The sequence below is a fragment of the Protobothrops mucrosquamatus genome, unplaced genomic scaffold (assembly GCF_001527695.2).
Source record: "Protobothrops mucrosquamatus isolate PMUCROS unplaced genomic scaffold, P.Mucros_1.0 scaffold42, whole genome shotgun sequence".
NCBI lineage: Eukaryota > Metazoa > Chordata > Lepidosauria > Squamata > Viperidae > Protobothrops > Protobothrops mucrosquamatus.
Window position 1 is genome coordinate 804,946 of NW_015386424.1, and position 12,694 is coordinate 817,639.

Below are 12,694 nucleotides of genomic sequence, written 5' to 3' on the forward strand. Positions count from 1 at the left end.
AGCAAACAAACAAATGCCAACAAACTCCCGCCCGTCCTACTTTCCCTAGCGCAGTTAAGGCATCCTTAACTACGATTTGTTCCCGAAGACACGCTTTCTTCCCCCCTCGACCCTAAAAGAGTTATGTTTGTGTTTCAATGAAACTCGGCGGCATTTTTTTTTTTTTGCTTCTTTCCTCCTCCTCCTCCTCCTCCTCCTCGTCGTTGCTGCGATTGATTCGAGACAAATTCCACCTCTCGCCAGCGCGCACTCCAAGGAGCTCCAGAAAGTTTGCATCAGCCAACTATAGATTCCGGGTATGCTTTAAGAAGGCATAACCACATACAACTATATTTTTAAGAAAGAATTTTTATTGAATAGTAGCCCCAAAAACCATGCTGAGAAAAGCTCAGCAGTTCCATTAAGGAAAATTAAGTTGTTTCAGAAGAAAAATAACTCTGATCAACATATGTTGGAAATAAATATAGGAATAGTGACAGCTGCAGAACTTCAAAGTGCCCGATCCTTCAGGAGATTATTAATTTGTATTGCCCCACTGTCCTATCCCTTTTAGTAAATTCACACTATGAGCCTCCAAGTTCAACAGCTGTTCTCCAACAAAAAATCAACAATGGATCTGCCACTGGATCAAAACTGGTCACTGTTGTCAAATAGTACAACTTAAAAATCACATACTAGAATTACAATTTTGGTACTCTTTGGCTACACCGTAGACTGTCCTCTCATCTTGTCTCTAATCAATGGCACTAGTCAAATGATAATGTTAAATAACCACATGCGTGGGAAAAATGAATGCTATCCAGACTGATCGATGCATATTACAAGAGCAGTAATTATGCCAAATGATGGTGCATATATATATATGTCACCATTTGGCATATATATGCATATACATATACATATATACATGCATATACATATACATGGACATGTACATATGCATACATACATACATATATATATGTGTGTGTGTGTGTGCATGCAATGAAAGATTTTTAACTAAACCTACACCAATAATATATTTTCATGCCTGGGACCTGTAAACATGAATTTTGTCTTCTCTGCCCCAAAATTTTACAAGCCTGCCACAGGCACTTTCAGAGACATTCTAATATAAATTCAAAATAAAGCATCAGCCAAGTACAGTTCCCTAATGGCAATTAATAGGTTGTACTTTAGGCTACATTTTAAAAACATTTTAATTTGAATACATTCTTACTAAAATGATTCATGGATATATAATAGTTCATACAATACAATTTAATTTAGCCTAGTGTCTAAATCCAGGCTATAGTCAGAATGCCTTAACCATAATTTGTATCCAAAGCTTGGTTCTGGAGCTTATTCTGAACCACTGTCCTGCCATGTCTTGGGAGAAGGGCAAGGTTTTGGTGAAGCAGCCATAAGGGCTCCAGGGAAAGAGGAGTGGCTGCAAATTAACAGCTCTTCAGAAGGGTTAGCTCTGTTGTCTCTATAGAGTGCCTGCAGTTTTCCTAAGACTAGCTGGCAACTGTCTCTTCCTTTAATACCATGGTGGCGAACCTATGGCACGTGTGCCACAAGCGGCACGCAGAGCCGTCCCTAGTGGTACACGAGCCATTGCTGGGCTGAGCTGCTTCCCTCCTCCGCTTCGTGCATGCGCAGTGCTTCACACTCTCTGTGCATGCGCAGCTCTTCGTGCTCTCTGCGCATGCGCAGCTCTCCGGAGGGGTGGCTGTTTGGTTTTTATTCCCCTCCCATCTGCTGGGTTGTTGCAGCAGGTTTTGGTCTCTTCTGTCGTGCTTTGAGGTTACCCACGAAGCACGTTTGTTTGGGGGGGGATCCCCACTCTGGTTGCTAAACTTGCTTAAACGCTCTTCCACCTCCTCCTCCTCCTCCTCATTGGAGCCCCCCTTTGTCTGCAACCAGCCCCTGCCCCAGTCCCTGCCTTGCTTTGCCTTGCCTTGCCCCACGGCAATGGCACCCCTGCCCTGCCCTTGCCTCACCTCATCCTGCAGAACGATTTTACAATTTTCTTAATTCCAGAACTGTTCAGATATGAATATTGGAAATCAGGACGTCTGGAAGGCACCTTGTTAAGGAATTAAATCCAGAATGAAATCACTGTGAAATCATTCACAAAGCCCATGGACAACCTTAGGCTGTGAGTTTCCCTGTGGCAGAAGTTTTGTGTATATGAGAAATATGTGCATTATTTCATCATTTCTGAAAGAAATGTTGAATAAAGATAATCTAATAAATGAAATAACACATGGATAACCTGTGTCCAAAAGATGCACACATTCTACAATTTATTTTAGAAGCCCAAATAATAAAAGAGCAATTTTATTAGTGTTAAATAAAAAGACTTATACGCATAAGACAAAAATTCTGAATTTCAATAATGGTTGTTATACATTTTGCCATTTTGAAAAGGACAACTTTTCTGAGTCAATGAAATTACATGCTGTATCTTGCCAATTCGGATTATACTTTGAAATTCTGGACAGAATGTAATTATCCTTTCCTTATCAAAAATAAGCACTGCAATGGACTGTAATTTCCTCTTTTTGATTCTAACTGCTAAATGAAGAATTTTTCTTAATCCAAATTTACCAGCTCAGGAATACAAACATTAGATTTGAAGACTAAGTACCTTCTTCTGTAAACATTGCCATTTTCTGTATTTTACTTTCAATGTCTATCAATTACCAAAGAATCATCATCTTCATTAAAATAATGATCATTAATTGGTGTCCATTTTCTTAATTAAATCACATTTTCCTCTGAGCTATCAGGCAATATACTGTATACCAATACCATCATGATTTCTAACGTCTAGATCAATATCTGTAAATTGGGTGTCACTCAGAATTAATTGCTATGCTAGTGGAAGGCAAGTTGCAGAACAAAAATAGAGTAATATGTTAAAATAATATGTTTATAGGAAGCTGCAATACTGTATTCTGAAGTTTTGTGAACTGTAGAAAATAGAAAACAAAAATTAAAAGGATATTTCTGTGTTCATTTGCTTGTCTTTGCATGAATTTCTAAAGACTGGGTTCATCTACAATGGTCTGTTTAATAATGCAGTGTAATTGGGCAGATTCACATATAACCACAAACTATGATTTATTTATCACAATGAGTGGGTTCATACTCCACATTAAGCAAAAATCAAGTTACACTGTAACTTAAAGAGTAATGTGAAAACCAAGCCATAAAGTCGTTAGGATTTCTATATTCTTATAATATACCACTAAACCTAATGTTATAAATCTTAACAACAATCTTTTAGCAATGCTTTTGTTTTAAAGTTTAAAGCTTTCCCCTGTCCAGTTGTGATCAATTAAAGAGGGTGGTGCTCATCTCAGATTCTCAGTCATGGGAGCCTACGTTGTTTGAGATGTTTCCATCATCATGTGGCCAGCATGGAACATAGTAATCTTTCCCACCAAAGCAGTACCTATTTATCAACTTGTATTTGCATGATTTCAAATTGCTTGGTTGGCAGGAGCTGGTGCAAGTAACAGAAGCTCACCCTATGGCATGGTGCTTGGGTCTCACACATGGACTGTTCTTTCCAGACGACAAGCTCAAGTGTCTTAACTGTTGGGCCATTGTGCCGCCTGCTTTTGTTTTACAAAAATAAAAACCTACAGGATCACAGCAATGTTTTATTTCTGATAAATTATGCACTCAAGTTGATGTAAATGTTTGTTTCTAAACAAATACTGAATAGTTATTGAATAGTTTTCTCTGTAATTCATGAAGAATTTAACAGTGGCCAAAAGAAAGATGGTGGAAGGGGCTTCCTTAATTTAATAAAGGTGCAGGGATGATTAAGCACATACTATAATTGTAATTTAGGAATTTCCTTGAATAAATGTGTTGAATTTAAATGGTATTTATGGAAGACATAATAGCTTAAATCAGGGGAAAATCCCAGAGAACGGTAGTTCACAATTTCTTGACTAAGTCAAATAAAACCAATGTCTATTATCAAACAGAATCTAGTAATATTTGTCTTTTCACTTCTATCTTCAATGAGCTTGCATGTAGTTTTTTTTAGTGTGAGTGCTTCCTTCCTTTAAGACTTTCATCTTAAGTCCTAATTTACCAATAAGGGATGGGCAGGTAACAAGTAATCTGTTATAAGTGCTTTTCCTCACTTGAAAGGTGCTTCAGTTTTAAAGTTATCATCAGTAGCAGCAAAAAGACAAGCTATTTCTGCTCAGAGTTTGAACACCTTTTAGGATGGGTGCACCACAATGCAAGAAAGAAACACGACATTAAAAAGGTCTCAATAACCTTGCAAAAAAGTTATTGGCACTCCAGGCCCTGTTCATATTTCACATTATGATCTCCATTCAACCTCCCAAGACTTCCTGTTGGGGTGATATATTACCTGAAGAAGTTAATGATATTTCACATGTGGCTTAGAAGGTTAGTTTCCCCTTGTGTTCAGATTGGAAGTATCCTCTTTGCAGTCAGAGGTGGTGAGTGCTTTCTTTTAAAATTGATATTGATCACAATTAGTACTTTCAAAATGCAATGGCTTGTTATAATGAGGCACTTCCCACTGGCAGAGTAACCTATAAAATGTATTTCCTTAATGGAAACATGATCATATGCACATTTTTGTCATTAATAGTACATTGTTATTCCTGATTGATGTTGTGGAGACAACAAATTGATGTCTTATTTTACTTTAAAGCATGAATGAAGTGTTCTAGCTTATCCATGCATTACTGACTGGTTGGTTTTCCTCAAACTCCTATTTTGTAAACAGTAATACAGTCAACATGAGTTACACTCTTTTAATATTATTAGCACTCCATACTTTGAGAACAAGGGTTTTTTTTCTGTTTAAAGGGTTCTTATTTCAGTTCGTGCAATTGTGTTCTCTTCCAGCATAAACAAACTGATTTACTCATACGCCTTTCATTAAAAGATACCTTCTCCTCATGCCATCAAATTGAAAAGGTGATCTCTAAATATCTAGTTATGATCTAACTAAGAAATGCAAAAACTTGTTGGCTTTATCTGTCATGCTAACCCATAATTCTCTTTAGTTGCAAATTTTCAAACTGTAGGAATATATGGCTTGTAAATTAGAGTTGTGGTTTGTTATAGTGCTTTAACTCAAGAAATTGTCTTGGTTAGAACATTTAATAAGTTCATGCCTTTGATAGAACTTATTCCCTCCCCCACAAACATACGCCATTAAATATTTGATTTATCCAGTTTTGTATTATTAAAAATATTTAATACTACATGATAAAATTTCGCCTTAAGAAAGGAACTCTTCCACTCGTTGCTGGGTTTGTTTGTGTTTTGAAAGAACATATGACCTTCAATTAATAGTGTAAGAGAATTGTTTTCAAAAAAACTAGGGGAGGGGAGATAAAGAATTTCTAGTCTGAATGGTATTTCATAGTTAAAGGAAACAGAGAGAAGCTTTAAAAAAATGAATATTTTAACACATCTGGCACTGATACACGTCTCTGAGTGTCCTTGAAAAGGCATTTTTCAATATTTCTCCAAAACAGTGAAATGTTTTTCCTTTAAAGTTACATTGTGTTTTGAAATATTTGTGAAATAATATCTATAAACACAACTATTTAACAGATAAGAAATATATGTAACGAAAAAAAGCGGTCCATACATACCTATATGCGTTTGAGACATAACATCAGCTAGCCTATGCGCAGCCCCACTGCCACCACTTTGTGTTGAGGATGAAGAAGTGGTAGATGTGGTTGAGCCATGGATGGCTTGGCTGATCCAGTGCTCCATATTTATACTCCCTTGGCTTGAGGTTGGCGTTCCCTGTGAATCGCCCTGCACAGAACCTTCATCTTCCGAACCAGAGGAGGTATCTAGCATGGCAGACAAAAGCAAAGCAAAACTCTGAGCTAAGATTTTATGTTGCAGTATTCAGGCACTAACCCAAAGCCAAAGAGTTCAGTTCAAATTGCAATGGTGTCCAAGAAATTTGCAAAACAATTCAGGAACAATTTTCTGCTGAGCTAAGGGTTTAAGTGGTTGGCATAACTTTAAATATACTGGTGTATCCATGCAACAAAATTGAGCTATTACAATAATTTTCTCCAACCTGATGTCCTCTAGATATCTTGATTTAGAACTTATATCAAAACAGGAAATGTTGCTGTATTATTCACAATTTAGTCAGAATCATTGCTTTATTCTAAAAGCATTTCCATTCCCAAAGTAGCAATTCTCTAACATTAGTAACAGCATGCAATAAACACCAGATGCTATAAAGCTACAGCAGAAGAATATCTGGTTTGGCCACAGTGGGAACTCAAAATCTTGAACTAAATGGACTTTGTTTAATACGGCAGAATTAAGTGAATAACACACAGCAACAGAAACGGCACTCTACAAATTTCTTCATATTCCTTATGGTTATTTCAGGACATTTCAAAATATTTGCAAAGTGAGAGGAATAAGAGCCTAAAAATAGAGACAATATGTGTCAACTTTGGTAAAGGAATGGAAGCAATCCATGTCTTGCATCCATTTCTCTGGCCTCTTTTTTTGTAGTCCTCAGAACTCACCAGATCACCATGCAACAATGAGATAACATGTCAGTTTTTGTTTAATGTGCTTTTGTTCATGAAATGAAAAACACAATAAACTTCCAATAACTTGTAAAGCTATTTCACTTTTTAAAGGATTCTAGCCTAACTAAGTACCTTGGAAATAGGCTAAAAACACAAAGATTCCCTGCTGCAAAATGACTTCCTGGCTCTGGCCAGGTGAAGTATGCAAATCAAATCTATCCTGCCATAATGCTATCGGCAAACAAGGTCTGTGTATTTTAAAAGGCCACACTAAAATGACTTTAAAATGCCACATTAGCATTCTCTATGCATCTATATCTACCTATCAAGAAATCTGGTCCCAAATTATGAAGTACAATAGGAAAGATACTCCCAAGCTACTGCATTGTAACCCGAGTAGTCTTTTTCTTTCTTTTTTTAAACTCTTATTTAATTTTTCCTTGGAACGTTAGAGTAAAATCAATGTTCTTTCTGTAGCTTGTAAGAAGAGAGGTCCATGTCTAATTGTGCAGGAAGCCAGGATGCTCTTTCTTTCCTAAGATTCTTATGTACCAGTCTATCCCACTATAGTCAGTTGAGGCTTGCTGCTCAAGAAAAGGCTTTAATAAATAACATAAAATTAGATGCATCAAATGTGAGAAAGAGATGGATCAGACAGGGTTATTGTAACCAACACATGGCAGGGTTCTTACCTTACATATTCATCTACACCTATTTACTGTTATGAGTGCTCAAATCAGCTTCTGAAATCCAAGTGTAATACCTTTAGAATATGTCCTTACCTGGAGGGGTGTAAGCATCCATTGATGTTTGCACCACCAGAGAACGTCTCTTAGATGGCATAGGTACTGCCATCTTCCGTTCTTTATGTTTTGCAAGGGCTGCCTGGACTGCTTCTGTGTGGACATCTAGAATCAAAAATCTAAATATTAGTTTGGAACCCCAACAAAAGATCATAAACACAGATAGTATCTAGAAGAGAATTAATGTTGTAAATTCCTTAGAGACATGGAGTCAATTCTGCAGAAGTTTTCCTAATGAAAAAGCAGCAAGCTATATATCCCAGTCAAGCCAAGCACAACTCTACATTAAAACTTTACATTATTCTAGAAGAACAAAGACTGAAGCCCAAAATACAATGCCTTGGAAATACATTCTATTAGTAACAATAGGCAAAAATAGTTATTTTAGGGCAACCATTTCCGCAGGATCTGCATTTGGATCATTCCAGCTAATTAAAACCTTTTTCCTTTTTTATGTTTCTTTGGAGGTTCATTCTAAATACAATTTGCTGTTTGGGATTTTCTCTAGGTTGCTTTTAATTCTTAATACTTTAGTCATATACTAATTTAGACTGTCTAAACAAATGATGGGAAAAGTGAACACAACATGGCAGAACACAGAAATAATTTCAATATTGTAGGTTCATCTAAAGAAGATTATTATGTAGCTTCTTCTTTTCCAGATGTATAGTTCAGATAAGTTATAAAACAACTCCCATGGATTCCCACCACTATGCAGCATTGTTTAAACAAGACTATTGTTTTCAAAAACTTTGAAACAGTATATAGTTTAGACTTAACTTTTTTTAAAATGAAAATTCTATCAAGATTTATTATAGCATAAAATACAATGAAGATTAAAAGGGGGAGGGCAGGATTTAAAAAAGGAGAGGAAAAAAGGTGTTGCCTCTTGATTCTTTCCAAAACAGTAAAATACTAATACATTTACAACTTCAACTTTTTGCATTGCCTATAATTATTACAAGCCACACAAGGCACTACACAATCATCAAAGCTTCAAACCAAATTCTAATTTTATTTTCCTATTTCAAGCTTGTCCCAACAGATGCAAGACCAAATAAAATTTCTTTGTTTAAAAACAGTTTACATTGCAACTAAACTAAATCCATTTTCTCCCTGTTGTGGGAAATGATAATATATTTCTATTTACATTTATTAATATGGATGATGATAGTTTAGAAAGATTAACAAAAAACATATTCTTTCAAATATTACCTTAAAGAGAAAACTCTTTTATATTCATTTTAAGATTCTAAACATTTCTTAAGAAATCTCATCTTTATAATCATCATCAATTAATGCATCTTTTTTAACTTTCTTTTCACATACATACATTTTCAGTAATATTTTGCAAACTTTAAGAATTACTTATATAAAAAATAAAGAAAAATGGAAGGTCAGAATCTTATCTTTCCCTTTTCCTCTTAATATAAATACTTTCCAAATTTAATTTCAAAATATTTATACAAGCTTTAAACAATAACCTATTCATCCCATTTTTCAAACCCACTTTATAAAACAATGCACTGAAACGTTCTTTTAATTACATATGTCAAACTCCTCCACCTTGCCCTCATAAAACAAAACTTTTTTCTATACAAGTTTAGATTAAACTTCTTACGTTTAGACTTAATTTTTGATCAAAGCAGAAATTGTGAACTCCCTGCATTAGGTTGATTTGCTCTTCTTTATTCATAATTCTTTTCTTCTATTATTAAATTGAAATTAAAAATGAGGTTTTTCCCAAACTGAATGTCTATCATGTATTGAAGGCATGAAGTTTGCCAGCTAGTTTGTATTATATATCTTAGACTTACTTCCCACTAAATACAAATTGAAAAGACTAAGTATATAAAGCATGGTATTCCACCTTTAAAGCTTTTTGGCAAAAGCACCAAGACAAACAGTAGAAGGATATCAGAAAAATCCCACCTGTGCTATAGAATTTTGCATGGAATGTATACATGTGTGAAATTAATGGATATTCTGAGAAAGATATGTGTTTGTGTGCAAAAGAAGGAAGGAAGGAAGGAAGGAAGGAAGGAAAGGAAGGAAGGAAGGAAGGAAGGAAGGAAGGAAGGAAGGAAGGAAGGAAGGAAGGAAGGAAGGAAGGAAGGAAGGAAGGGAGGAAGGAAGGCAGGCAATATAATTTTATAACCTCTTTTTGTTGATTTTATATTGTACACACAAAATTATTCTATATTTTAGAAGCATAAATATTTACCTGTCCTCATGGATGCTTCCATCAGCCTCCTTGAGTGCCTTATGAGTGTGGAGGATGAATCTGGACTCTGCTTGGAGAACCCTGTAGGGCTGTCTGTGTCTGGCTGGCAATGGACTCAGACTCCAGCTGTAGTTTGCTTTAAGAAGTAGAGGAGTAGGAGTCTTGCACAGCAAGCTTGAGAGCAGTCCAAGGAGAAGAGCATTTGAAGGAGTGGATGGATAATTATTGGGCAGCAACCTTCCCAGTGGGGAGGGGAGAGAGAAGGAGGGCTCAAACAGTCTTACGTATACAAGAGGACAAGGTCTGACCACCTCCCCAATGCCTTGAGCCTTATCTAATGTGGGAAGAAAGAGGAATAACTGATATGGAATAGTAGTGAAGGACACAACTGAGGTAAAACAAAATGGATTGCAAAGAAGCATTAGATTAAATTGAATACCGAAGGAAAAAAGAATAATAGAAAATTTTTGAGAAGGAAATGAATTATTTATAGTAGAGTCATTATAGTAGTTGAGCCATGATTGTTACCAGTTAAGAGATAAAACAGGACAGGGACTGAAAAGAAGGAGAAACCCAAGTTAGCCATGGAGAAGGAATCAAAGTGCCAAAAATGAAGAATGGGAAGGAAGGTTGGCTGGATGAACATCTCCTTTTGTGCATGAGGCAAAAAGAGAAAAGAGATGCTGTTCTCTTGGGGTGGAAGAACATAGGAACAGGAGCTCTAGGAGCCAAAAAGAGAATAAATCTAGGAATGGGACACTTGGAGAAGGGAGTAAAAGCTAGAAGCATGTTCCTTCTAGAAGCTACTCTATTAAAAGTAGATTTGGAGGGTTAGAGATGGGACAAGTGGATGTAAAGTCTACACAGCCCTATTAAAATACCAGGTTTTTGAGATGTAAAAAAATATAAAGGGAGAACTCTTATGGCATGAACCAACCCTGTGATTGAGTGGGGTTTTTTTGGCATCCTCATATGAGGAGGCAGAGCCATGTTTTGGAGGCCAACAGAGTGGGGGCCTGCCTTGCTTCCAGAGAAAGAATATTCCATTGGGTGGGGGCAATGGCAGAGAAGGCTTTCCTCCGAGACCCTGACAGTCAAAGTTCTTTAACTGACAGGGCCCACAACACATCTTCCTTGCCTGATCTGGTGGGATGGGCCAATCTAATGGGATGAAGCTGGTTCCATAGATAGCCTGGCCCTATACCATGCAGGGCTTTATAGGTCATAATCAACATCTTGAATAGACCCAGAAGCACTGGAGCCCAATGCAGTTCATGGAGGAGAGGTGTAATGTGTATTTTTCTTTGGGCATACTTTTCAAGGGTAGCCTGGATAAAAATTGTCCAGGATAGGAGGGTCCAGCAATGGTTTTTTGAGTAGGAGACATACCAATTGCTCTTTAAAAGGCAGTGAACAATGCCATTACCATTACCTTATAAGAGGCTGTAACCAGCCAGGAGAGGCATAGATGTTGGCATTTGCATTCCACTAAGTCTGTCCACTTCCTTAGGCTCAACAGAAACAAACGGTTTCCAGATAACTGGATAAATCTGCTCCCTGAGCATCTCTACAGGACTTGCACCTCATATGGCATCCAAAAATTTTATCCTCCTGGAAAATTTATCTGAACAGCCCTGTGGGTGGATTTCTGGATCACCTTTTCCAAGGAGAGTCCAGGTGACCCTAAACAGGATCGCTGAGTGGTATTCTGTGGGTGCAATAAGAGCAGTGAAGTATTGATGCTTCACCACTCTTACTGGTATGAGGTAAACCTTAATAGCAGCTCTAACTCGTGTTCAGTCAAATTCATTCTTTATTTGCATTCAGCAATAACGGCCAAGTGAAGTCTGGATTAAAGACCTTATTCTGTATTTTTCCAGTTATATTGTACTCAGGGTTTCATGTGTGAGTATTGGATGGAATCTAAACTGGGTACTTTTATGTATGACCTGCAATTGTTTTGGAGGGAACTGTGCACCCTTCCTTGTGAAGCTACATCTTTCAGCATCATTAAATAACATCAGCTATCTTATCCTTTAGAGCCACCTGTGAGTGTTGGAAATTGGTAGCATTGGATAGTTCCAATTGGTGTTATTAGGCAAAAGTTAAGCCAATGTAATTTTAGTGTGGGGTGCCTACATTTATTTAGCATCTATGTAAAATTTATACATAATTTAAATAACAAATAACGATGACTCAGAATTAGAATAGAGCAAACAAAATGAATGCATGAGTAGTCCTTTCACCTACTGTCTATTCTGAAACTTCATTTTGAAAACTTGTTTTTTTTTTCATTAGAACAGGCAGGCCAGTGAAGAGAATATAGGGAAATTACATTTGAGAGTTAATGTTAATGCAGATGCACAGTTTAGTTTTGGGCACACAAATACAAATTTAAAAAGCTTTGGTTTTTTAACTGTATTTTCTTCATCTTTATCACTGATAATAAAGGAACACTGCCTACCATAAATAAAGATATTTTACTAGAAACAAGCTCCAGTGGAATCAGCAAGGCATATAGTTAAAAGATGGGGAAGAGGGAACAAAGTGGGGGGGGCGGGGAGAGACATGGGATTGCCTTTTAATTCAACAACCACCTCCAATGTGATTCTCCCGTTAGGGCCCCAGGATATCTGGCAGACTTCAGACTCCTGAGGAAGCACCGAAGGGTAGCAGCCAATCCCACTCAGGGAGTAAGATATTCCACAGGGCAGAAGCCACAGTAGACAATCTCTTTCTCCTGAACTCTGCCAGCCAGAATTCCTTGACTGACAAGGCTGGCAGCATGTTATGTTATGTTGTTATGTTATGTTAATTTAATTTGTATACCGCCCTTCTCCCATAGGACTCAGGGCGGTTCACAGCATATTAAAAAACAAATACTATTCACAAAATACAAAGAAATACAAAAATATAAACCCCAATAAAAGCCGAATTAAAAACCAAATATTGCCAGCTGTGTTTCCGATTAAAATTACTTTTAAAATCATCCCTACCTAAAATCCTCCCTAGGTCAGGCCCGCTTGCTGAAAAAGCCATGTCTTGAGGGCGCGGCGGAAAGTAAGGAGATCCGGAATCATCCGGATCTCGGGGGGTAG

At 37.0% G+C, this 12,694-nt stretch overlaps 1 protein-coding gene across 1 annotated transcript in view; it reads right to left on the reverse strand.

Moving 5' to 3' along the window:
- The window catches only part of DIP2C (disco interacting protein 2 homolog C), a 371,277-nt gene that overhangs the window by 104,888 nt on the left and 253,695 nt on the right, over positions 1-12,694 (reverse strand). Inside the window, exons 4-5 of the mRNA XM_015811492.1 lie at positions 7,352-7,477; positions 5,652-5,861 (exon numbers count right to left, since the gene is read on the reverse strand). Coding sequence (XP_015666978.1) covers positions 5,652-5,861; positions 7,352-7,477 — 336 coding nt within the window. The remainder of the gene's footprint in view (positions 1-5,651; positions 5,862-7,351; positions 7,478-12,694) is intronic.